This window comes from Sycon ciliatum, chromosome 13 (genome assembly GCF_964019385.1).
Source record: "Sycon ciliatum chromosome 13, ocSycCili1.1, whole genome shotgun sequence".
In the NCBI taxonomy this organism is placed as follows: Eukaryota; Metazoa; Porifera; class Calcarea; order Leucosolenida; family Sycettidae; genus Sycon; species Sycon ciliatum.
In genome coordinates, this window is record NC_088655.1 from 9,697,478 (window position 1) to 9,722,957 (window position 25,480).

The window sequence follows — 25,480 nt, forward strand, 5'->3', positions numbered from 1 at the left end:
ATATCCTGCCTCTTTTTATGTACACTGCTGTTAGCTGGTGTGGCTTGTCCTGGTCACACAAAGTAAGCGAACATCGTTGCTGATCAGTACGGCTGGCAATATGTCTAATTACGCACGATCATATTGATAATGAGCGCGAAAAGCTGCGTCGGAGAAAGGTGTCACACACACACAAACTAGGTGCACGAGGCACACGATGAGCAAGAAAAAATCAATGCTTCCCCGTTGGGAGATCAACCTGCCAATCTTCTCATAAGGCTAGCGTGTTCAGTCACGTGACTGATGCGGGGTTCTCAGCCACACTTCAAGCCCACTCAAAATGTACGTGCTTCATGGCACACAGACAAAGACTGGTTGACCATGGTTGACGTCATGCACGAAAACTCGCTCACGCGCTGTTCAAAGCAAGATGGTGTCGTTGTCTTCTGCTGCAGTACGGCAGCAGCTCCACGACGACTCAAACAGCTTTTCCGTGCTCCTTCCTGTCGCAGAGTTGTCGTTGCTTTCGTTTTGTCGCAGCATTTAGCTGACGCGTTTCTGGCAGTTTGCTCCACTGCACGACTTGGAAACTAGCACCATCGTCTTCCGCGTCCTTGATTTTGGCAAGGTAGGTTATCGTTGTCTTCGTGCACCTCAGCCGTATTGAGCAGTATTTCAAAAGGAATCTTCAATTTTTGCGCCATCTATTCCTGTACAAAATTCAAAAATTCAAATTTTTGACCATTTGTTTTATGCAGGCAATGCCATGCAACGATGAGTGATCGAAGCGAATCAGGATGCCCTGGCGAGTTCTGTCGTGAAGCTGGTCTGTCAAAGTGCTTCCTGCTGAACGCCGCAGCAGTAGGATTCAAGGAATCGCGTCGTCGCTCGGACAGGCTAAAGTCAAAACGTGAGGAGTTTGACCAGACGTCGACTGTGACGAATGGCCTTGTTCTGGAGCTCACCCATTTCATGAATGATGAGGGCTTAGCCTGGTCAGCCATCCACACTTGGCTATCAACGATCATGGATGTTGAAGTACCATGCTCCGTGAAGGCCCTCACTTCCAAAGTCAGGCGTCTCCAAGCAGCAAGAGCTAAGTTGCTAAAGGCTTCCCGTCATGAAGCTCTGTCACACCTAATTTGTGAAGAATTTTCTGTCCCAGAATCAAAATCTGAGAGCACTGCAGCTGTTTGTGGAGATAATAAAACTAGGAGTAGCAGCACAGGTAGTGATGTAAATTGTAGTAAAATGTCAGACGAGGTTTTTACGGTGGGCAATGTCGACGCAGTCGGATCAGATATTGAAATTGAAATGGTTGAAATGCAGGGCCGGTTGTCTGCATCACATGACAAGGTTCGTAACATTGGGAAAAAATTGCGAAGACGAAATGAGAAAATTAACGATCTTGAAGAAAAGGTGCATGTTTGTGATGAGGAAAGGAAAGTGGTGGAAGAAGAATTGAGTGGTGCTTTAGAGAGTGTTGAGCGCCTTCAGCGCAAGCTAAATAATGTTTATTGCAGGACAAACTATGCAAAGACAAAGTCAGCTAGCACCACCTCATCTCTAAGTGATTTAGGTGCAGAGCTTGGAGTTAGCATGCAGAGGGAGAAGGAGCTCAGTGAATTGGTCAAGGACCTGTCTTGTCAGCTGGAGCTAGAAAGAACTGTAGGCAATGCACGGCAGCACATCACTTCCAAAGTCGATGGAAAGTACACCACAGAAGTCCGCCAATGTTGTTATGAGCTCCTAGGAAAGAACGTAGGTGTTTGGAATGTGGGTCCTGTAATCCGTTCTGTATTGACCCTGGCAGGTGCTGAGATTTCGGAGGTCCCTAGTGCAGCTACCCTTTCACAAATGTTGGTTGAGCTCAGACAGGTGTCACAATTGCATGTTGCAAGCTCTTTGGCAAATGAGCAGTTCACTACTGGACACTGTGATGGAACATCAAAGCAGGGTGTTTCCTATCAGGGCTATCAAATGGCCACTCCTGACAAAGTGTTTAGTTTGGGCATGGTCGAAATGAAAAGCGGGACAGCTCAGCATGTGTTCGACACATTTAAACAAGTCTTGGGCGATATTGAGGATGTGGCAGCAACGGCTGGGCATGCAAACATTGCCAGTAAACTCCTGGCTAACATGAAGAACACCATGAGCGATAGGTGCATTGTGCAGAAGAGTTTTAACAAGCTAGTGGAAGATTATCGCAAGGAGATATTGCCAGACATTATTGACGGGTGGGAAGGGTTCAGTGAGGAGGAACGCACGTCTATGAGCCGCATAAATTGTTTTTATTGTGGCATGCATTACATTGTCGGCTTGGCTGATAGTTGCACAGCTGCGTTAAAGGTTTGGGAAAGGGCTCATTTTGGTGAGGGTGTGAAGGTTGGTGCTGAGCGACTTCCTGGGACATGGCAGGGGACAGGGAACACAGCACGGCTTATTTACAGTACCACTAAAGCCTTTGAAAAGCATGGTGATGAAGCAGCGGGGTGCGTAGCGGACTTTCATGCTTTCCTGTCTGAGACAAACACACCATTGCCTCTTGATGAGTACAGGGGAAATAGATCTTACGTTGTATTCCACAATGGTGCAGGTATTTATTATCTCCACAACAAAATGCTGCATTTTTTGGTTGACGTCAGTGTACGAGACAATCAACTTTTGCGTGCTGTTAAAGAAGATCTGGGTGAGACAGAGTTGATTGCAGGTGCTCGAGCACTTGGTATCTTGTCCAAGCTTGTGATCAACCCACTCTGGTGTCTGCTGGAAGATCCGGATGTTTCTGTGCTTGAGGTTGGCAAGTACTACACTGCATTGAGTAGCAAGTTTGACGACTGGGCGAAAGATGCAAGCGACCTCCTTGACGGCAGCGCACGGCCATTTCCCAATGCAAAGGTATCCACACTGTGCGATGTATTCACAGCTCTCGTGGAGCCGTCGGAGAAGTATGATGCTATCACGTTGGAGATCCTCGCTTACCTCTGCTCGACGCTATCTTCATTCTCAGCACGTCTCCTCGTGGACCACTTACCGGGTGGGAAGTACCACAGTGCACCGGGCCTAGCTGTTGAGACTGCTTCGGTTCGCAAGACCAATGCTGTCAGTGAGCGTGACTTCGCACAATTGGACCGTTTGCTTCGCGAGAAGCCTAATGCTGACACTGTTGCTCTGGAAGGTATGATTCTGTTCAACAACAACGAGACCGCTTCATGGCTTCAGTCTCTTTCACCAGCTGAGCAGTCCAACCTGATTGAAGTGGCTAGGCAAACAGCTCCATCAGCGCGTCAGCAGTTCAAGGACAGACGGGTCGCTATCCAACAGCATCGCTTGGCAGAGCTCAAGAGAAAGCAGGCAGAAAAGGAGAAGAAGCATCAAGCCACCATTGCACGAAAAGAACAGTTGACCAAGGAGATTGAGGCATATGGTCTGTGGACAGAGGAGACGAACATCGATGAAAAGCTTGCAGCAATTTCCTCTGTCACTGGTCAAAGAGCAGCATTGCGCTCACAACTCCAGTTTCGGAAATTCGTTCTGGAGCAGAAAGCTTCCAAGGAGCTGTTCTTTATGAGCTCTGCTGGCCGTACTCTCCCAGTTGCAACATTGGCGTCCAACTTGAGGAAGCTGACTCGCCAGCGCAGCGAACCTGGCAGTGATGTGGCGAGCGCTGTTGATGATGAATGATGTATAAAAGCGAACCGGAACTGTACGATGAATTCACTCTGCAAGAGTCCTCGTTCAGCCATAATTCGGACATGATGTATCTTTCTCTGAGCTTTTCAGCTTGATCTATTATAAATCTTTTCTATGTGCTCTGAAAGTTCTCAAATTTAATTTGAGCATTCTCTTATCCGCTAAAGCGTGTAATGTCTGTTATGGGTGTGGTTTTGTTTGCATTTGATATCCTGGCGCATGCCCGTTTGTCTCTCCAGCAATGAACTCTTTGTCTTGTCATGCAATGCTGCATAATTCCAGTGATCTTCTTTGTGTTTTCCTTTCGGCACAGTCGAAATTGGGCAGCATTTCAAGGTAACCAACACTGACACATTGTATTTTGTATGGTTGCTATGGTGGTTGCTAAGGGAGAAATTTGAAAGTTGGTAGCAAAAATGGAAAATTGACTTCACAGCATTTACTTTTCTGTTATTAGTGCCATGCCTGCGAAAAAGCTAAGTGATCTGAGAAACTTAGTTTTTTGGGAGGTAACACATTGACTTTTGTACAGTTGCTATGGTGGTTGCTAAGGGGGAAATTTGAAAGTTGGTAGCAAAAATGGAAAATTGACTTCACAGCATTTACTTTTCTGTTATTAGTGCCATGCCTGCGAAAAAGCTAAGTGATCTGAGCAACTTTGTTTTTTGGGTTTGGATGGCAGAAATGCTGGTGTGTGCCACTGGCCGCATACTAAATATGTGTGTACATAGTGTGAATGGGCGAAAACTTCAACGGGCCACTGCGCGGCCACTTTTGCTTGTTTTTCGCTGAAACTTCACCAAGATCCTCCTGAAACCTAGAGCTTTCGAATAAAAAAAATTTGGTGCCAAAATCCAAAGAATAAGAAATCACATGTCACGTGACTGAACACCCTAATAAGGCGTTATGACTCGTGTCATTGACTACTACCAAAAACGAGTGTAGCTTGCTCACGTGACCTGTCATGCTGGTCAGATTATACATGTAGGTGCCGTGGGCTGTGGGCTGTGGGCCGTGGGCTGTGGGCTGTGGGCCGTGGGCCGTAGGTGAAGCAGTTGAGCCCGAAGCTCGTGTCGTTATCCGGGTGACTCTAGAACGCTTGCTCTTCGTCTCGGTGAGCCACAGGCACTTACTAAACTGGATATGCAGGGCTGGGAAGCGGAGCATATCAGCGCATGAAGAGGGTGTTAACTGTTTTAGAGGCGTAGCCTTACCTCCGTTGCTATCACATTGCATCGGCCTTTCACCAAAGGCTGTCGCCTATCGAGGGGGGTTATTCTCTGTGAGATGCCAGTGGGTGCATAGAGCAAGTGGAATGAATTCCTAACCACTGCTGTTCTCTCACTGCTCACTGCTCACTGCTGCTCGGAGAAATGTGCACATGATTGTAGTGTGCCTACACAGCCGGCAGTGTCTGCTCTAGCCGGTCTAGGGTTTCAAACCAACCGGGTACACGTATAACTGGCACCACCCTTGCAACCGGGTCAGTCCCGGGTAGATCCACATTCAAGTGCGGCTATTGTACATCAGCGAATCTCAGGACTCCCTGGTGGAGTCCCAGCCGGGTCAGAGGTACTAGTAACCCTGTGTTCTTTTTCCAAGCGGGTCCAAGTACCTCCCCCCCCCCCCAACCGGGTCGCTGACCTGGCTGATCCGGCTGTGGAGCAGACACTGCAGTGGTGGGTAGACATGATAAACCAATACCCACTGGCGTTACGCCATGAACTTGAGAATCTATGCGTGCAGGGGAGCACGAGAGGACCATAATTCTTGTTCACGCTTATGTGACAGTCACACATGACCAACGGCTTCTCTGATAAACGAACTTCTTCTGTCCAAAAGAACAACTCAAAAGCAACAGCTCTTCCGTATGTGAAGGCAACTCAAAAAGGGTGCCGACAGCGCGCTATCAGCTCACCGACGCGTTGAAACTATTATACTTATAGAAGGGTACGACTGGCACAAGCAAAGATAAAGTCTCCACAACCCCATTTTGTCAATATTGGCCAACGACCGTCAGGATTGATAGTTATGACTTGAAATGAGTGAGGTACATCATATTCTCTGGCTCCAACATTGTCGCGATGCTCCTAGTCCCGTCTACCGGTATGTGCTTCAGTAGTGGAGAAAGAGTCGCATGGACAACACGAGCGACGACACTATAGCAGCTCCCCCCCCCCCCCCACCCCCTCAAGCCTTTCCTATCTTTATTGAACACTTCGTTCAATCGGATGAATCGACGCTTTTTTTTAAGCGTCTGTCAATTGATCATAAAACACCAAGCACCATTCACCCAACATACGAATCAATCAAACTATGGAGTACAAGAAGTCACTTATAAGTTGCAATAGCTTTAGGGAAACAACGATGGCGACTGCAATGAGCAATCGACCTGGCCGCAACGAACGACCGTCGGAGTGATTCGCACTAGAATTGGCAGACTTTCCTTCTCGTCGTCTGTCGTGGATAGCAGTCACGCCACCTGCAATATGACAATATTGGCGTTCCCACGCACCCAGTGGCGCCAAGCCCAGGCCAGGATGATGCTGCGAAACCGGCGTACAGCACCATACTCTGAAGTCGGCCAGCGAATTCCCCGCAGTGATAGGACAATTAGACGCTCTGCACAACGTCTAATTGGTGACGTTTCTCTTCAATTTGAGGAATTGCCAGCATTTGGTTGATGGCCAATTTGAGTTCTCTAGATCCTCTGCGTATACATGTATCACGCGTGGCTGCAGAATGATTTCAAGGAGTGACCCAGTGGTAATCTGCTGGCTGCCATTGTGGTTGGGAGTTTGCTCAAGGACCTTAGGTAAGAGAGCTGCATTGAAGTGAAAACGGAGGTATGCAAATCGTCACTCGTCAATCAGCTCAGATCTTCACTCGTACATCAGCTCAAATCGTCACTCGTACATCAGCTCGGATCTTCACTCGTACATCAGCTCGGATCTTCACTCGTACATCAGCTCGCCTGTACTCATACACAATCATATCTTACACTACCAGCATCGCATACTGTCCTTGGTTGGCGCTAATGCTTAGTAATGGCCTCATGCACTCCGAGAGCAATCTTGGCTTGGTCCGGCGACAAAATATGACTTGACAGTGTGCGTTGTGAAGTTCGCTCGCTGCATTCCTGTCGCGCAATGAAAATGTACGGACATTATGCGTTCATATGGCCATCAGCCATAAAAGTGTCGCTCCCCACATGCCAATGCTGACACTGTGACACAAGTCATAATCGTTTCAGCGTACTCATCATGGAGAACAGTCATGAACTACGAACGCAAGTGATAGTTCTGCTGGGACTGGAGGACATGTAAACGTGGCAGGTAAGAGGCGGAGACACGTGCAGGAGAACTGATCGAAATCCTGCAGGGATAGCGCCTGACGGGGAGGCCACCTACAAATTTAGTTCGTGCACAAATACGTCTACTAGTTTGAGTCCATTATCCATGGAGCTCGGAGCTCGGCTGTGCTGAGCACCACATGACATTAGATTGATTCCTGTAATATTACTGGCTGTGTTGTATGTGTATGTCCTGCTCAGTCTACTAGTACTTGTAGTGTTCGCAGAACGTGAAGCCCTGGAATACCCGGGGCCAAAGCTGCGCTGCATTTGTCACGTGCCATCATGGTATTGTCATCCAGGTTGTCAAAGCATGTAAGCATGAAGTCTGGCCCTACAAAGTACAATGGTGGTTGTTTGAGATGCAAGGGCAAGAAGGCAGGATACACGTCACTACTGGAGACGTTGACTTGACTGTGCAAGGTCGCATTAAATCGTCCTTGTCCTTTTCATAGTAGGGCAAGCAATGAATTTCGACGCTTCCCTTTTCCGTATTGTCCCTTGCGTTGCCCTTGTCGCTTGGAGATCTTGTGTGCGTCTTCGCCAGAGAGGAGGCCCACTGAACTAGTCTGTGTCAAGATCACTCCGCCAGCCTGGCGCCGTACTTGTCCGCACGTGTTGCCAAGTAGCGGGGCGTGAAGTGGGTGCGTTTGTGTTTGGTGCCAGAATCCGGACCTCACCATCCTTCATGTCTGGTGCTGGGGTTTTCTGCTGCTGCCTGTAGCCTGTGTAGGCCTGCCTGATTGCTCGCTAATAGTAGTAATACGGACCATAGGCACAGTCGCTGCCAGCATGCCACACACAGCCAGAAACGCTGGTGTCAGATTCATACACATGCTCGTAGTCATTGTATGACTACACACAATTGACTGTCCCTTTACTCCAGCAGCCCCATCGCAACGCCAGCGCCAATGCCAATGGCTCATTCCGCTGGATACTCCGTGCGACATACGGCCGTACACAACGGGATACATGACGTCCATATCTCACGCGTGGCGCTGTAGCGGTGTGAGGATGCGGACGACACCTGACGACGCACGTTCAGCGCTTTCTTGTAAACACCATTCCATCACAAACAACACCCCGAGACGCGTACTCCGTCTCTCACTTCTACCGACGTCCTCTTCGAGTACACATTACGCTGAGAACGGAAAGGTGGAGTCCCCAGTCTGTTAGGCTATTGGCCAGATGCGCAGGACAAGCCCTCTAGCTACAATCGTCTGCCGATAAACAGTGGAAGCAGCCCAATCCAACAGAACAATTGAAGTCCAACAGGACGGTTCAACTGTTGTCTGGTCCAAATCGAAACAGCGTGAACGAACCGCGATACAGCTCACGTTACGCACGTCCTACTCCCGTTTCACGTAACGGTACACCGAATCATCCCAACCGGAGCCTATCCGTGTGAGACGATCGCTGAAGTTTCGTCGCCAAACGACGTTCATCGACCCATTGCCGATCGATTGGCTTGCTACTAGTTTCTAGTGTCCAAGACACTGTATTCAGGTAAGCAGTCTGCCGTATTCATTGCGATATAAAGGAACTACACTTTAACACAACAAGCAGGAGGGTTCCATTCATGCACTGTGGCTAAGGAACAGTAGAGCCACAGTGCTTCGTAAGCGGCCCCAGCTCAGTGTATGTTTTGTCCCGCGGGAGTTCCGCGATCCGGTGCGCGCAGAGTTCTGGATGGTACGGTTTGATGTTGCAGGAATGAGAGAGTGAGACAGATAAAACGGCCTTCTCGGGACTTTGACGCAGTCCACAATCATGCTCACTAAACCTGAGCTATGACTTACGATGTCAGCTGGCCCTTTATGCCCCGAATTTTCAGTATACTGGTGTCGAATTCGCAAGATACAACAGGGTTTTGGTGTGGATTTACCCGTTTTCATGACCACGGTTCGTCGCAAAAGTGCAACCTGATTTGTTAGTTTTGGAGACAGAAAATCACCGCAGATGTTTTGAAAGGTACTTCAAATTACATGTACACGTACCTGTACATATACATATTGATTGATGTACTATTGAGACGTGGGTGTATTAAAGCAGCAAAATATTTTATCAGTTGGAGGGGGTGGCAATCGGGGAAAGTCTGGCAGGAGTGAATGACTGCCGCCACCAGGTTGCAGCCCAGTGGCCATCGTTTACATTCATGATTGGTATATGCAGCGATGCTTTAGTTGTGGTTTAGCCACTATCCCAGCCAAAAATCCTCTCCACATTTTCAGACTTTGCTCTTCCTGTGCTGGTATCGGACACTACCTTGTACAGGCTCTAGGCCTTCGCGCAGGAGCGGGTAGGGAAGTGCATAGAACAGATTTCAGCGCAGTTCTGGTCAATCTGGTGTGCTGGTTGACGACACAAATAGAAGCTTCTTCCCTAACAACATTTTTATAGAGGGGCGTATTTTGGAATTGTTTGGGAAAGCATTTGGCCGTCACTGTGCTGGTCTTGCATTCTTTACCCTTCACTCACTGCCTCACATTCCTTTTTCATGTATACACTGCTGGCAACTGAAATCCGACCCCCTGAGCGGTGCGCTCACATCGCAAAGACCCAACAGGGGATCGTAAAACTACGAAATAGAGACCGCTAGAATGTGAACTCAGGGGTCGGATTTCAGTAGCCAGCACTGTAAATGTACATACAGTAGATCGAGTTTGTTTTACGAGTGGGTTGTGTCTTCAGTGAAAAAGCTACTTGAGTTCAGTCCTGCGTCATTCCCTCTCGCCCCCCCCCCCACCCTCTCTTTTCTCTCTCTCTCTCTCTCTCTCTCTCTCTCTCTCTCTCTCTCTCTCTCCGCGAGCATGCGCAAGAAAATGAGTTTCACTTTGTCCTCAATTTATTTGTTGTCCAGTTGGCCATACCAGGCGTAGTTGCAAGGCCGATGTTAAACCCTAAAGTGGTGCGGGCAGTGTGATATCAATGGTAACGTGCATGATCGCGGCAAGAATGGCGTGCAAAAGATCCCCCCCCCCCCACACACATTTAAGCGAGATACAGCACTTACACTCCTCCCCCCCCCCCTCTTTCTCTCTATCATATTTTTGCAAACAGCATCCAGAGCCCCCGAGCACCATGGATTCGGCAAGACACGTCCTCATTGCACTCTTCCTACTGGCCACACTCGTTGTGAGCATTACCTGGTCGGCACCCGCTCCAGAAGAGAGCCTGCTGGCACATTTGTATGAGATGCACCGCCGCATTCCCATCCGTGAGCGGCCCACTCGTGGTGACCACACGGTGCGAGAGATCCAATATGACGTAAGTACAACATGGGTGGAAAGCAGCGTTTAGTCCGTTTCTAAATTCGTGATTAATATAATTATATAATTATGGTCCGTTGGTAAAGTGTCACCACTATAATTATCATCCAATCCGATCCAAAATGCAGGCTTTTCCATTTTCCATTTCCTGATCTAGTGAATATCTAGCATACTCTAGGAACAATGAGCATGTCACCATTTTGGGCTAGTTCCGTTGGCCAGTGTTCTGATTTGACGTGTTCAGCGGCATTCACCGTTCTCTCTCTGTTCTGGATTCTGTTTGCTATTCCTGCTTTTCACACTGCAGGAGAATCTCCATATTAGCGACAGCCCGGAGTTGTTCCTACCTGAACGTAAGGCTACACCGTATTGAGACTATTCCCTCTATTTTGCACGTTCAATGTACATGTACATGACTCTACAGTAAAACCTGGGATGAGTGACCTCTGGGTTTAGCGACCACCTGGTCTTAACGACCGTTTTTCCATGCACCGACAATTCTACACAGACACTGCGGGACCTGGTTCTAAAGACCACCTGGCTTTAACGACCGCTTTTGCTTGCACCGTGGGGTGGTCGCTTTTAACCAAGTGTTACTGTATCATGTACTCGCCACAACACGAGCATGATCACCATGGGAACATTACGGAGAGGTAGTTTGTGGCTGGACGTGATGAGGATGAGCCTCTCAAACTAATACTTCAGGACTCGTTCAGACTTCAGAGTCTTCATCACGTCATGTGTACGTTCAATGTAGACTGGTACTAAAAGTGGCTGCTTGCACCAGTGAAACCTGCAATACAACCGGACACCCTTGGTGCAGCGGAACCGTCCTGATATGATAGGATTCGGCTTGGTCCGGGAATGCACGTTGGATACACAGCACCGGTCACGTTGGTGCATGACAGAGGTTATGTTACAGTTGTCGGGTGATGCAATATACATCGCGCCAGGTGAAGTCCAGTCTCCAGTGGGAAGATGCCGCCATGGACAGCCCTTCCTTTTTGCACCAGTTTAGGCCTAGCTACATTCATACCACTTCCAGTTTGTCAAGAGCCGTACACGTTCTGGCGCCACATATGCTGGTCTGGGTTAGATTTCAGCCTGTACAATTGTAGCATGACGGGGTCCGTCCATATGATTTACCGATTGCGTTCCCAGTGCAATGTCCTCCACATTCGAACAGACCTGAGCTTAAGGTATATGTATGTGACATGCATGATGTGTGCGACGCCAGTGGGGCGATCGTTTTCCGAAACTCACACCTCTGGTTCCGCTGTTGTTCCGGTTTGTTTCAGATCCCTGCGACTTCATAGACTGTGAGCACAAGAAGGTGTGCGTTGTCAAGACGGGACTCCGCACCCCGAGCGGTCGGCCGGTGGCCTGCAAACCACACTGCATCCACCTAAGAAGTAAGTGATCTGATGGATCTGTAGCGAGTTTACCTGAACTACAAAATCACAGAATGATAATGCCAATGGATAACAAGCGGCGTAAATTCGGAGTTTCAAGCACGGAGTAGTTAAATACCAGTATTTCACTACCCCCTGGTCTCGAGGCTCGAGCCACATGCACATGCACCCAAGCACTGCAGTGAAATTTCAGAACAATGTCTACGATGCCTGTTTGCTAGTACATTTGTACAATGTATGGACATCGATATATCCACATTGCGTTTGATAAGGGGTAGGCCATAGGGGTGGTTGTTCCATGGCGGATAATGCTCGAAAAATTGGCAGCTTCTGCTCGAAACGCAATGAAATTGGCAGAGCCATGTATGCCTTATATTTTGGTAGGTACTTCCTTGAATTCCGCTCCATTTCTTTATCCACATACCACACATGCATGAAACATACCAGAAACAGTAGTACCAAATTCTGCCAATTGTTCTGCCGCCATTATCCACCCTGGGTTACTGGTTAGCCCAAGCCCAGTGAATACTGGGATGTGAATGATGCAGAGCGCTAACATGATCCACCAGATCAGATTTCATTGAATATTAACACTGCTAATGTCAGGACCGCCGGACGTAGTTATTGATTTGTCCGGTAGTATTGTGGCCTTTCATACGTTGTGTATCGAAATGTTGGATATACATAATGCCCTCCACAGTACTGAACACATGTTGGTGGCCAAAACGTTGGTCCGGTAATAACCTGACCAACCGGACCGGTTCAGGCAGGCCTGAATTATGTATGTATGTACCTGCTGGTATTATTGCCCCATCTTGGATTACAGAAGCCATCGCTAAGCCGCACGTGCCACGCGAATGCATCTACACACCGCATCCGAGCATTCACGGTGTCCAGAGGCTGAAGTGCAACTGCCGCAGCTCCTGCGCCACGAGCTTCCAACAGGCGGTGTGTGGAAGCGACGGGCAGACGTACAGCAGTTTCTGTGAGCTTCAGCGACAGAACTGCCTGAGAAAGACGGCAGTTCAGCCAATGTCCATTGGGAAATGTCCAGGTGAGTCCAGGATCTAGTAGTCGTGCTTGAACTCTGCAACATGCAGCATATCTAGAGGATAGGCTCTGCTCAACGCACACTACGGTCCGTTTTGAACTCATGCCCAAGATGGCTTGTTGGTGGTTTTGGCGATTGTTGGACCCCTACATTATGGTGCTGCACTCATGCACACACAAGTCAATACTTCTCTGAGAACTAACTAGTAACTTGCTGGCCCGCAAGTGCATGCAAGAGAGCAGCTCCTTTTCCAATTCATCATATGCATGTAGCCCAATGCAGTTTTCAAGGCTGTCGACATGTCCCGTTCATCACTTCAGTGATCCAAATGTTGAAATTTTACGATAGGAGAAGCATGCACGTGACCTACTTTTTGAAAGTTGGCTATAATGCTAGAAACTCAGACCATGGCAATTGCCGTCTATGACATGAAGCAGCATTGAGCATTGAACCTTGCCTGCATGAGAGGCAATCCCGGCTCTTAGCTAATAAGATGCTTCTTCCGCTGCGGTGACTGTGAATGTATTTCCCTTTGCAGCCACGCGATCAGTGAATTCGCCTGGACAGTGCAGGGTGCAGCTGAGAGCATACTCCATACATAACAGTGAGTGATGGGTGTACATGCAGAGTAATACACTCAACTAATCAAAGATAACGAGAGAGAGAAAGAGAGAGATTGTGAGAGAGAGTGAGAGAGAGTGAGTGAGAGAGAGAGATTGTGAGAGAGAGTGAGAGAGAGTGAGTGAGAGAGAGAGATTGTGAGAGAGAGTGAGAGAGAGTGAGTGAGAGAGTGAGTGAGAGAGAGAGAGAGAGAGAGAGAGAGAGAGAGAGAGAGAGAGAGAGAGCTAGAGAGAGAGAGAGAGGAGGGGAGGGGGGAAGAGAAGCGAGAGAGTGATTTGGAACTGGTCGAATTAACTTGCGTAAGACATCAAACCCACCGTGTATCACAGACTATGCTGTACACCTGAAAAGCACTCTTGAAATCATGCGCAATTTTAATCCACAGGCACTGCTACCCAATCCAACTCCCCTTCATGACCATAATTATCTCTGTGCTGCGTATTGTTCTCGGATTATTTCAGGGAGCCCAATGTTTGGGGAGCCGATTGACTACTCGTACGGCTTCCTGCAGCTGTCCTGCGAGGCTCACAACTGCACAGGATCGCAAGTACCTACCTGGTATAAGCAAGATGTTGTGAATGGTCTACCCACCCGTAGGCGGTTACCTCACGTTTTTAATGCACAAAGGTGAGTTGGCCGGCTGAAACCGTGCGATAAAACACATACATGCGCGCACACATGCGCTCACACACACACACACACGCACACACACACACACACACACACACACACACACACACACACACACACACACACACACACACACACATACACACACACACACACACACACATACATACACACACACACACACACACGCACACACACATACATGCACACACACACACACACACACACACACATATACACGCACACACACACACACACACATACACACACACGCACACACACGCACACACACACACACACACATACACACACACGCACACACACACATACACACACACACACACACACACACATATACACACAGTACGTTTTGACTGCATGGTATTTGCTATGTGGATGTACACAGTGCACACGGATGTCTTGAAGGTGAAGGTAGGGGTGTTCTATGGGTTGCGAACCCGGGTGCACGTTGTGTCATGGCTGATATATCCCGGCCTTCAGTGCGCACTCCCATCGATTTTACTGGTTTGGCACTGTCTGCATGTCCAGATGAAAATGGTTGAGAAAAACCATTGGACTCAGATGGAGAGCCAAGGTTTTATTTATACAAAAGAGAAAGACCAAGGAACTACAAGTTACGCTATACTGCCCACTAACACCACTAACTGGTGGTGTTAGTGGACAGTATAGCGTAACTTGTAGTTCCTTGGTCTTTCTCTTTTGTATAAAAATCATTGGTTTCAGGAATGTGAAGGAAGTGCTGTGATGTGCCATGCATCCATCAGCATCACGCGTATCCTGCGTTACGCATACAACCTGCATCGCACGTATCCTGCATCAGGCGTGTCGTCGCTTGATGTGTGGCTGTCTCCCTCCCGGATTTGTCTTTCGAATCCTGGCTGTACCTGGTTTTATACAATTATGGTTTTGTGTGCGTGTATGTGTGTGTGTGTGTGTGCGTGTATGTGTGTGTTCACTGCTCTTGCGCTACTGCAGGGGGATTGTGCACGCCAAAGCCGGTTCATCGTTCAATGTGGTGTTTCCGACGCAGGTCTCGGATAGCGGACTATACACATGCCAAGTGAGTGTTCACTCGCCCTCAATTCTCCTAAACCCTGTCTCATTACAGGTCTATCTTCTTTCTCCAAAAATTTGAAGACTCCACTGTAGCCATCCGCTATATCCATACATCTTCACGACACTCTCAAAACGGTCTCTGGAGTGGGCTACACCAATCACTAAAAGAAAAATAGATACTAGTTTTAAAGAAGAGAAGAAACACATGAGAACGAGTTATGCAGCAACTAACCACGACTGTAACAAGATGATAAACGGTCAGAAAGTGCGATAATAGGGCACAAAACTGACAGGCCACTGAGACATTCAAGTATCCGAGTTTAGAAATTAAGTCATTCGAATTTTCTAGCAAGGCCCATCTTCAGGAAGGGGTCAATCATCGTTGGTAGACAACCCGGGGTTTCACGTCTTTGGTCTTATAACGAGTGTTGTCACTACTATCCGAATTGTAATGTGCACGTTTCAGGCATCAGTCGATTTTGGATTGGTGGTCGTACAAACGAGGGTAGACCTGTATTCATAGGGCTGAGGGAGTTGGAAACGGGAAAAATCTGAAGCCAAACATTGACTGTCACCACCAGTGGCTCGAACCAGGGACCCTCACCTTTAACTAACATACTTGTGGTCAGCAATGCTCTACCACTAGTGCACTGACCTGTGATGTACAATGTGCATGTGCATTGCAGTCATTTCCATTAATTCTGCATTAGTCAGACTCAGTATGACTGTAGAGAGCTGAGCCATCGCATGGCGCCTATTCCATGACAATCTCTGCACATAGACTGTACAGTGTGTACAGGTACATGTACGTGTAGGTACAGGTACATGTACGTATAGGTACGTGTACGTGTAGGTACAGGTACGTGTAGGTACACACTAGTCAGAACAACAGATGGCTTGATCAGTCACAACATAAACGTTTCATGCCATCTCAGGCACTCATCAGGTGATAGCTTGGATTTCTGCTGGAATTCACAACAGTGTACGCGTTGGTCCAGGTACTGACATAAACCTTCTTTTGTTGAAACATGTTGTAAGACAGCACGTAACAAGTTGGAGGACCACCGTGTTCGGAAACACTTTAAGTTAGTAGTGACCTTTCTACACCCAGCCACGGTTGGTACAGAGGGTCAGAACCGGGTCTAACACCATGCGGTTCAGGGTCGCAAGACCGGGACTCTGCTATGGTTGTACATGTAGAAAGGTCACTGTTTCCGAACACCGGTGTTCTCCACCTTGTCACATGCTGTCAACCAGCGGTGTGTAGGCACTTGAATTTAACCTTTTCTCGGTTTTCTTTGTTCCTGTGATGCTGTTGTGTGTAGATAAGGGTGGATGACAAAAGACTCACAGCGTCAACGCAAGTAATCATCCAGACACCGGAGACAGAAGCCCGTACGTCCACTGCATGGTGTCATCATAATCGAAGCCTAGTAGTGTTGCACTTGTACTTGCATACATGCATCTTACAACAACATAATGCAGGCCGAATGACATCAGAGTGACATTATAGCTTATGATTAGTTATGTCATTCTGACATCACCCCTATCGCCCCTATGGTAGCTGGCTTCTTTCTACAGTGAACTGCAAGTGCTGGTCCATTATTGACATACTAGGCCAATGAAGACTGGTATGGCTAGAGACGAGGGTTGGTGGTGGTACCTGTGCTGTAGATGGCAATGGAGCACTGCTTTTCTCATTCTAACCAAATACCCCCCCCCCTCCCCTCTCCCCTCCCCCTCACATACACATGCACAAATGCACATTGCAGGAAAGATGGCTACTGTATTACTGCGTGACCTTCAAGCAAAAGCAAGCATGTGTGAATCGAGAAATAAACGTTCTTCCCTTTCTGTTCTTCCCTTTCCCTGTAGAGCTGGAAATACGCCGTATGGAGTACGAAGCACGCCTCCGTAGGTATCAATGATATCGAAACTGACTAAGAAGCACTGCCTTATACAGACGTGGCTAAACAAAACTATGAACATCCAAATCCTATTTGCAAATATCTATTTTCTGAAATGCCTTGCAGCCAAAGCTCCCCCCGCCTAGCCCTAGCCCTATTCCAGCTTTAGCATCCCTTGATCGTCATCATGACAAAGTATTATTGATTTTTTTATGCGTGCCTTTCCAAATCTAATCAAGTGCATTGTTTAATATTACCTGTACATGCACCTATTAATACTTGTAGTTATTATATTACAACGCATACGTAGATTCTCTACTATTGTAATCTATTCTACCATTGTAATCTATTCTACTATAGCTATTGGTGCACATAATGATTAGGACGTGGCTCACATAGCGTCCTCTAGGGATCTTCCCTAACTTTTTGTAAACATCATTGCGATTTTCTCTTCCAACTATGGTGGTGATTTTACAGTTATCTCCGTCGAAGTTTCTAGTTGTCACATTGTTGAGATTGTAGGCCCACTGTAATTCCAAATTGGCTAGCTTGAATACTGCTAAGCAGGCTGGGTATTTCCTGGACGATGTGCGTTCCCGTGCTGTGCTTTAGTGAGTTGGCAATGGCGGACTTCCTGAGGGCGACAACCTCCTCGCTCAGGCCTGCAACTTGCCTCGACAAATCATCCTATTCTTTAGTCGTGTCTCGCCGTCTGCGGACTCCATCACACATGTTGCCAGCGTCCTTAATACATCTAATTTTGTTTCTTTTCTGGAGACTTTATGCTAGGGCAGTTTTTGTTTTTTTGAACAATGCAACACAATATTGTGGAAAGTACACAACAATAAAGCGGGATTCACAGAAGCTTTTTTGCGATGCGACACGCGATGCGACGCGATCTGCGATGGATGCGTGCGATGCGAACTCGCGAAATACCACTCACAGAAGAAAAATGCGACAAAGTTTTGCTGATTTGGGTACGTCACCATGATATTCGCGCGGTTTGACACAACTTGTAAAAATTTAAAGGCAACTCTTGCACCTTTGTACAACTTTGCTGTAGAAAAGGTCAAAATCGTACACCAAATCGCTTGTCGCATCGCATCGCATCGCAAAAGTTGAGCCAAGCTCAACTTCTGCGATGGCATGCGATGGCCCAGTTGCGTCAGTTGCGTGGGGTGCGACATGGCTGCGATTTGGGGTTTTCCCGGTTTCGCGCCTGTCGCATCGCGTGTCGATAATGAGGGTCCCTGGTTCGAGTCCTGGTGGTGACAGTCAATTTTTTCTTCAAACTTTTCCCGTTTGTCTCTTTCCCTCAAACTAGTGAAGATTTTATGACTTGGGGCTCCCCACGTGCTAGAGTGTACGTGAAGTGTGTGGGTACAGTGAGGGCTGCGTCCCACCCGCCTGTACTGTGTGGATTCACAGGAAGTGTGAGTTACGAAGTCTGAAGAAAATGTTGAACAGTCTCTGTTGGGATGACGACTACACCATAGCTCAGTGGTTAGAGCATCGCTAGCTACAAGCGAGGGTCCCTGGTTCGAGTCCTGATGGTGACAGTCAATTTTTTCTTCAGACCTTTCCCGTTTGTCTCTTTCCCTCAAACTAGTGAAGATTTTATGACTTGGGGCTCCCCACGTGCTAGAGTGTACGTGAAGTGTGTGGGTACAGTGAGGGCTGCGTCCCACCCGCCTGTACTGTGTGGATTCACAGGAAGTGTGAGTTACGAAGTCTGAAGAAAATGTTGAACAGTCTCTGTTGGGATGACGACTACACCATAGCTCAGTGGTTAGAGCATCGCTAGCTACAAGCGAGGGTCCCTGGTTCGAGTCCTGGTGGTGACAGTCAATTTTTTCTTCAAACTTTTCCCGTTTGTCTCTTTCCCTCAAACTAGTGAAGATTTTATGACTTGGGGCTCCCCACGTGCTAGAGTGTACGTGAAGTGTGTGGGTACAGTGAGGGCTGCGTCCCACCCGCCTGTACTGTGTGGATTCACAGGAAGTGTGAGTTACGAAGTCTGAAGAAAATGTTGAACAGTCTCTGTTGGGATGACGACTACACCATAGCTCAGTGGTTAGAGCATCGCTAGCTACAAGCGAGGGTCCCTGGTTCGAGTCCTGGTGGTGACAGTCAATTTTTTCTTCAAACTTTTCCCGTTTGTCTCTTTCCCTCAAACTAGTGAAGATTTTATGACTTGGGGCTCCCCACGTGCTAGAGTGTACGTGAAGTGTGTGGGTACAGTGAGGGCTGCGTCCCACCCGCCTGTACTGTGTGGATTCACAGGAAGTGTGAGTTACGAAGTCTGAAGAAAATGTTGAACAGTCTCTGTTGGGATGACGACTACACCATAGCTCAGTGGTTAGAGCATCGCTAGCTACAAGCGAGGGTCCCTGGTTCGAGTCCTGATGGTGACAGTCAATTTTTTCTTCAGACCTTTCCCGTTTGTCTCTTTCCCTCAAACTAGTGAAGACTTTACAATAATACTAATAAACATAGGTTGTAAAATGAAAAGAGTTACTGAGTACAGTTATCCAGTATCCATGGCCAGTGTTTATAATAAAAAATTAATATGCTGCAATTAATAGATTCTCACATGCGAGCAACCTGGGCCTGGGCGATAACCAGCTCAGCACTCAGCAGACTCCGGATGCCGAACCGATCGCTCACGGAAAAGACCTCGTGAACCCCGCAAACACATGATGCATGATCGTCACAGGGCTTAATGAAAAAGACGGCACCTGATGTAAGATAATATTATTACATGGGAGTACTGCTCCTCCTTCCTGTCAGCTCTCAATAACGGGATTCGGCGATAGAGTGATGTCGCCGCTCTTCCCATGCCACCACTTGTCGACAGCACAACAGGCATGAACGTCGCATGCTCCACCTCTCTCACTCTCTCTTCATAGCATCGTCTCTTTTCTTTTTCATGGCGCCGATAGACAGTGGTGTGTGTTCCAGATCGATTTGAACGTGCATGAGGATTAAAAGGATCAAAACGACTGCCCCACAAACCACTGACCGCTACATCAAGCCGCGCATGCTCCTCCACGATAGCAGACCTGTATCTCATTCTCTCTCCAGTGAGTGGCTGCAGCAGTGGCTCGATGGAGACATTGTGACAGGTCTCTTGAAGGAGAGAGGCCGTCACATCCCGGAACTCATTTTGGCGGATAATGGTAAAACCACCAGGGGGACATAACAAGGCATGATCAATACCATTGTCCCGTCCACAAGAGCAATGAGTTGGTAACCTCGGCGGCATCCAACCATAACGGAGGCACAAGCCGTCCATGAACTCGGCTTTTTAATTTTATTTTTTTTAATTTTTTATTTAGGCCAGTCGGCTACTGTATCATTTCGTCTTGGGGGTTAGACAAGGGGAAGTAGCCATGTAGGGGCGTTAGCCCGCCTTTCGGCACCGGGAGTTGCAGCTCGCTCGACTTGACTCTACTGAGTGCAGAGGACCCACACCATACCATGATCTGGTGAGCTGCGTCGTGGGGATTTTGCAGTCAGATGTGCGACTGCGGGGCTCGGCTTTGCTCAGTGAAAAGCCATACTTTTTCAATGGACGGCAAGATTCCTACTGCTGCTACTACTACTGTATACCAGCTCCTAATGTTTGAAACCAGGCCGGCCTGATGCCGGTTTCCTGGCGAGAAACTGTGGGAGCCTCAGAGCGCGGAAACCTGCACACTGCTCCAAAGTTTGAAATAAACTACGAGAAGCAGCGAGCAATGTGTAACGCAGCAGCACTAAAGCAGCCTGCCGAGAGTGCTCTACAAGACGAATGCCGAGGAGCGTAATACCCAATGCGGTAGACAGCAAGCCGTTTCGGCCATAACGGCCTCACATGTCCCAGGTGATGGCGTACCTGTGATCTCGTCTTTCCTTCGCACTAGCACTACTTCGCGGAGCCATGATGCGCATTGTATATTATTAAAATTTATTAAAGGGGAAGTTAAGGCAAAAATTAAAATTTCACCAGTTGTAGTCTTCGGGGTGCTGAGTCGAATGGTCTTGGTCCGAGGAAGCTGAGACGCTCCCTTCCTACTTGAATCCCAATCGAACTCGCGCACTTCCACCGAAACTGGGTGACTGCGCCCTACGAGATGGGGATTTGTATGCAAAATGTCACTAAAAGCGCCATTTCGTTCTTATAAAAGCACGGATGACCGCCATTGGCCCATATGTTGTAGTCTTTGGGACGCTGAGTCGACTGGTTTTGGTCCGAAAAGGCTGCGATGCGGCGTTCCTCCTTTATTCCCAATCGAACATGGTTGAAGAAGCGGTCACGTGCTCCTGCGTACACCAGTCACCTGGTCACCGTGCCTGCAGGGTACAACTTACTAGCCTGTTTGACCTTTTTTGGGTGCAGTCCTGTCACTCGAGTTGAACCCGAGTTGAACCTTGGTGTGAAAGTTGTCACCTGCTGGCGTGGTGACCAGGTGATTTGGGCACCCAGGAGCACGTGACCACTTGTTCAACCATGTTCGATTGGGAATAAAGGAGGAACGCTGAATCGCAGCCTTTTCGGACCAAAACCAGTCGACTCAGCGTCCCAAAGACTACAACATATGGGCCAATCGCGGTCATCCGTGCTTTTATAAGAACGAAATGGCGCTTTTAGTGACATTTTGCATACAAATCCCCATCTCGTAGGGCGCAGTCACCCAGTTTCGGTGGAAGTGCGCGAGTTCGATTGGGATTCAAGTAGGAAGGGAGCGCCTCAGCTTCCTCGGACCAAGACCATTCGACTCAGCACCCCGAAGACTACAACTGGTGAAATTTTAATTTTTGCCTTAACTTCCCCTTTAATTTTATCGGAGCACGGTTAGCGTACCGATATCATCGCCTGGTCAACCTGGTCAACAATGCCTCGAGCCGCCTAGTAGTGTCTGCACGGATTTCTTGCGATTTATTTTTCGTTCCTTGATTTTGTAATTTTGTGCATTTCTCAAGCTTCTGCGCGGCAACATTTTTATTTACAGGATGTAGCCTTTTATCATGTTGTCATTTTCGGCTACGTAGAGTACCATCAAGAGTACATAACCAGGTTTAATATGTACTCTTGGTGGTACCATCAAGAGTACATAGACCGTATAATAATGTACTCTTGGTACCATCCTACGCATAACCCCAAGAGTACATAACCCCAAGAGTGTGCAACTCCAGCTATGGCCGATGGGTCTGCGACGGCAGAACTTCACATCATGTGATGAACCCGTGCACTCTAGTCTAGTGCATGATAGATACTGGGTTGTACGCAGCCCAGCTTTGGGTACAACTCTCTTGTGGTCACTTTGCACTGTTTGCCAGCATAACCCTTCGAACCATGTCACGTGATGTGAAGTTCTGCCGTCGCAGCACAGCATAGAGGTTGTTGTTGTTGTTGTAGAAGTTTATTTAACGTCGCACCACAAACAGGCGATTTCGCCTCCTTTGATACATGTGGACGACAGAAGGAGTGAGAGAGAGAGAGGGGGGGGGGGGCAGAAGTATGGAGAGAGGAAGGGTAGAAATAAATAAGCAATCAACCTCAGGGCTACACCAAAGCAAAAACGGAATGGGAACATACTATATACAAAATAGCTTCATACATATACAGTAAAACCTGTAACTAACGACCACCTCTTGGTGCCCGGAAAAGTGGTCTTTAGTGGCAGGTGGTCTTTAGTTAGAGGTTTGCACCGCGTGACCATATATGGATCCCATATATGATATGTATGTCAAAATGCAGATAATACAGTCCCCCACCACTTGCGCACTGACATTCTTCTTTCAGATCATACAACACTTGGAGAGAGAGAAAATCAAGTTTTATTGCAGACATTAGAGAGGTTAAGATGCACGTTATTTCCGACGTGACGCGCAATTTCACGTCAAATTTGGCGTAAAACTCCAAATTTCGACGTGAGCAGCAGGTCGCTCGCGTTGATTTTTCGACGTGCGAGCAAATAACGCGAGCTGAACTTTCGCGTCACGTCGGAAATAACGTGCATCTTAACCTCTCTATTAAATTCAGCTCCTACTTCTGAAGCCAGGAGTCAAGAGTTCCTGTTATTGAAGCTTCTCTTTGCGCTGGTGTGTACCAGTACTCGATCTACATGTACGTGATGCGGCGATGTTGCGAGTTTTCGCACCTTCAGTCTTCACTGTAGACTATTATCCGCCATCGTATCCTGGCCTGTGTTCCGTACAGGTGAGTACATGTACCGTAGCATGCTAGCTAGCCAGCACAGACTGTCAGTACTGCAGTGTGACCTGGTGACTGGGCTGTGTGATTGCACGTCGACAGAGAGCCGCTCAGTCTTTTCTCCTTCGAGTAGTAACATCGATCAAAGAGCGCTAGCGCTTTGGATGCGCTCTCCAAGACGTTTCCTATCATGTTTGTTCTTGACAGCACTTGAAATTATGACAGGTGTTGTGCAGTCCACACTGATTCCACAGTCAAAATGAGACTGCGTTCATTTGTCCAGATAGTATCGAAACAGACCTTTCAGGACCATGGAAAATCATCAACATTTCGAGAAGGAGCTTCGAGCAATGTTTGATTTCCTACATCGCGGTCGCTAGTTACGGGTCAAAATTCGACATTGGGACAAGAAAAGGCGGTCGCTGGTCGCGTTCAGCAGGTAGTCGCTAGTCACAGTGCATTTTGAATGTGAGACCGTCCGTGCCTGACGAAGTGGTCGGTAGTACCAGGCCGGTCGCTAGTCACGGTGGTCGTTAGTTACAGGTTTTACTGTATTGCAAAACACGTTTACTATTCTTCAGTCCGCTATACCACGGTTGTGCAGGCAGTTGCACACTCTTGGGGTTATGTACTCTTGATAACCCTCGTCTCGGAACGTTGCGCAGATGTACCACTTCCTGCGAACTCTGCTACATGCTTATGTACCCTACCATTATTTGTATACATGTGTATTGTTGTTGTTCCACCAAGTATCCTTTACGAGGATCTAGCTCTTGCATTGAAAGTCGGCTCAGGCTTTCTTCGACTTTGCTTTTCCACTTCTGGACTTCTAGCAGTAGTTTGTGGTTTGTCTCTGGACATAGAATTCTTCCCTCGTTGGACTGTCTCCTTGCCATTTCCTGTGTGCAATATACCGATCCTCGCTGACTCGATATTGCGAGTTAATTAGTTAAAAGAACATTGTCTGCTGTACGCGTGATTAGAGGCACGTTTCCAAACCCTCTAAAGCCTCAGTGATGTAATCGCTTCGCTTTCTTGTTATTGGGCAACCTGCCCATTAGAATCTGTGAAGTAAAATAAATAACAACAACAACAACAACATGAGGCAAGCCGACAGGAGAACGAACGACGACTACAAGACGAAAGGCCTTCGTTGTGTTTGTTTTGAGTGCGACATGTTCATCAATTCTTCCCCGGACGCGACACGATGTTTTGAGTCACGTGTCATGATCGACATGATTGTATTATGCCGTCTATGGAAACAGCATAGATATTAGTTTTTTTCTCAAAACAACAAGTAACTGCAAAGCTCAAAAGGAAAGCCAAAAACTAAACCGAGAGCACGAGCATGTTATAATTATAGGGGCGTTCGAATTGTCACTCATCGACTATTCAGTCAGAAGTTTTGTGGAGTTTCGCTTTTCTGAAGAGGTGGCTTATTGGCCTCAAACGGAAGTCTCCTCGAAACTCCTCGAAAGTCGAAGCTCCACAACCTCATCCGATGGGAAGGTGGATTAGTTTAGAAGAGCTTGGAATATTCCCGCGTCGAGATGGTCGATAGGATCGGACGTCATTATCGCCATGACAATTCCACTGAAAAACTCCAACATGATAGAAACCGTTCTATTGGGATACTTCAACTAATCTCTTCTAACGTGTTTCTCGAGAAGGCGATAAGGACAATTCGAACGCGACCTTAGAAAGACAGGACAAGTGAATAGTTAGACAGTTCTTTGTTCATGATGGCCTCCGACGATTACGTCGTCAAGCGAGCCACTTGCACTCCGGTCCCGAGACCCTTGCCTTGGTCGGGGGGAGTCCACCGCATCTCACCAGCGCAGCTCATGTAGCGCCTACACACCCATTGCTTTTTTTTTTTTGTCTTCATTTTGTTTCCCCCTCTTCCGGAATTCCGTGTGTGTGCAATGTGATAAAAATCATAAAATAAAATAAAACTCCGTAGTTGCATTATTTTATGTGCATGCTGGGTCACGGATATCCGGTTGTCCTATCTTAATCTAGTACATCTCCTGACGTTTCATGCCGTAGATGAAGTGAAGCACAACAATAGCAGCGCCAGCGCAGCGGAGAGCGGAGCCGCTGACTATAGCATACCCGGCCGGCTAGCTGTTACTTCTGCTCGAAATAAATAATTTGCGTGAATCAACTCATGATGACTTAGTATTTGTAGTTCAGTCTACACGACTACGCTACAGACTGTCAGTCAGTAAATGCTAGTGGCAGTACGCTGTATCATCAGTGACAGACTCAGTCAGTGTCTGTACCGGTG

At 47.7% G+C, this 25,480-nt stretch overlaps 2 protein-coding genes across 2 annotated transcripts; both read left to right on the forward strand.

The window, feature by feature from the left end:
• Window positions 1–313: 313 nt before the first annotated feature.
• On the forward strand, window positions 314–4,031 carry LOC135829769 (uncharacterized). The gene is made up of 2 exons (XM_065342154.1): window positions 314–607; window positions 738–4,031. The coding sequence occupies exon 2, from the start codon at window positions 754–756 to the stop codon at window positions 3,661–3,663; it is 2,910 nt and encodes a 969-aa protein (XP_065198226.1). The 5' UTR covers window positions 314–607; window positions 738–753; the 3' UTR covers window positions 3,664–4,031.
• Window positions 4,032–7,496: 3,465 nt separating this feature from the next.
• LOC135830081 (uncharacterized) lies at window positions 7,497–17,575 on the forward strand. Its single transcript, XM_065342467.1, has 10 exons — window positions 7,497–8,530; window positions 10,085–10,291; window positions 10,601–10,646; window positions 11,592–11,705; window positions 12,532–12,759; window positions 13,295–13,360; window positions 13,839–14,004; window positions 15,004–15,088; window positions 16,410–16,479; window positions 16,960–17,575. Exons 2-10 carry the CDS (start codon window positions 10,106–10,108, stop codon window positions 17,010–17,012), a joined length of 1,014 nt encoding a protein of 337 aa, XP_065198539.1. The 5' UTR covers window positions 7,497–8,530; window positions 10,085–10,105; the 3' UTR covers window positions 17,013–17,575.
• The last annotated feature ends 7,905 nt before the right edge of the window (window positions 17,576–25,480 follow it).

Bases quoted from the DNA above. Each gene is read 5' to 3' on its own strand.
- LOC135830081 (XM_065342467.1), top strand. From the start codon at position 10,106: ATGGATTCGGCAAGACACGTCCTCATTGCACTCTTCCTACTGGCCACA. The intron at 10,647-11,591 runs GTAAGGCTACAC...GGTTTGTTTCAG, and splicing joins GGAGTTGTTCCTACCTGAAC to ATCCCTGCGACTTCATAGAC. The intron at 11,706-12,531 runs GTAAGTGATCTG...CTTGGATTACAG, and splicing joins ACACTGCATCCACCTAAGAA to AAGCCATCGCTAAGCCGCAC.
- LOC135829769 (XM_065342154.1), top strand. From the start codon at position 754: ATGAGTGATCGAAGCGAATCAGGATGCCCTGGCGAGTTCTGTCGTGAA.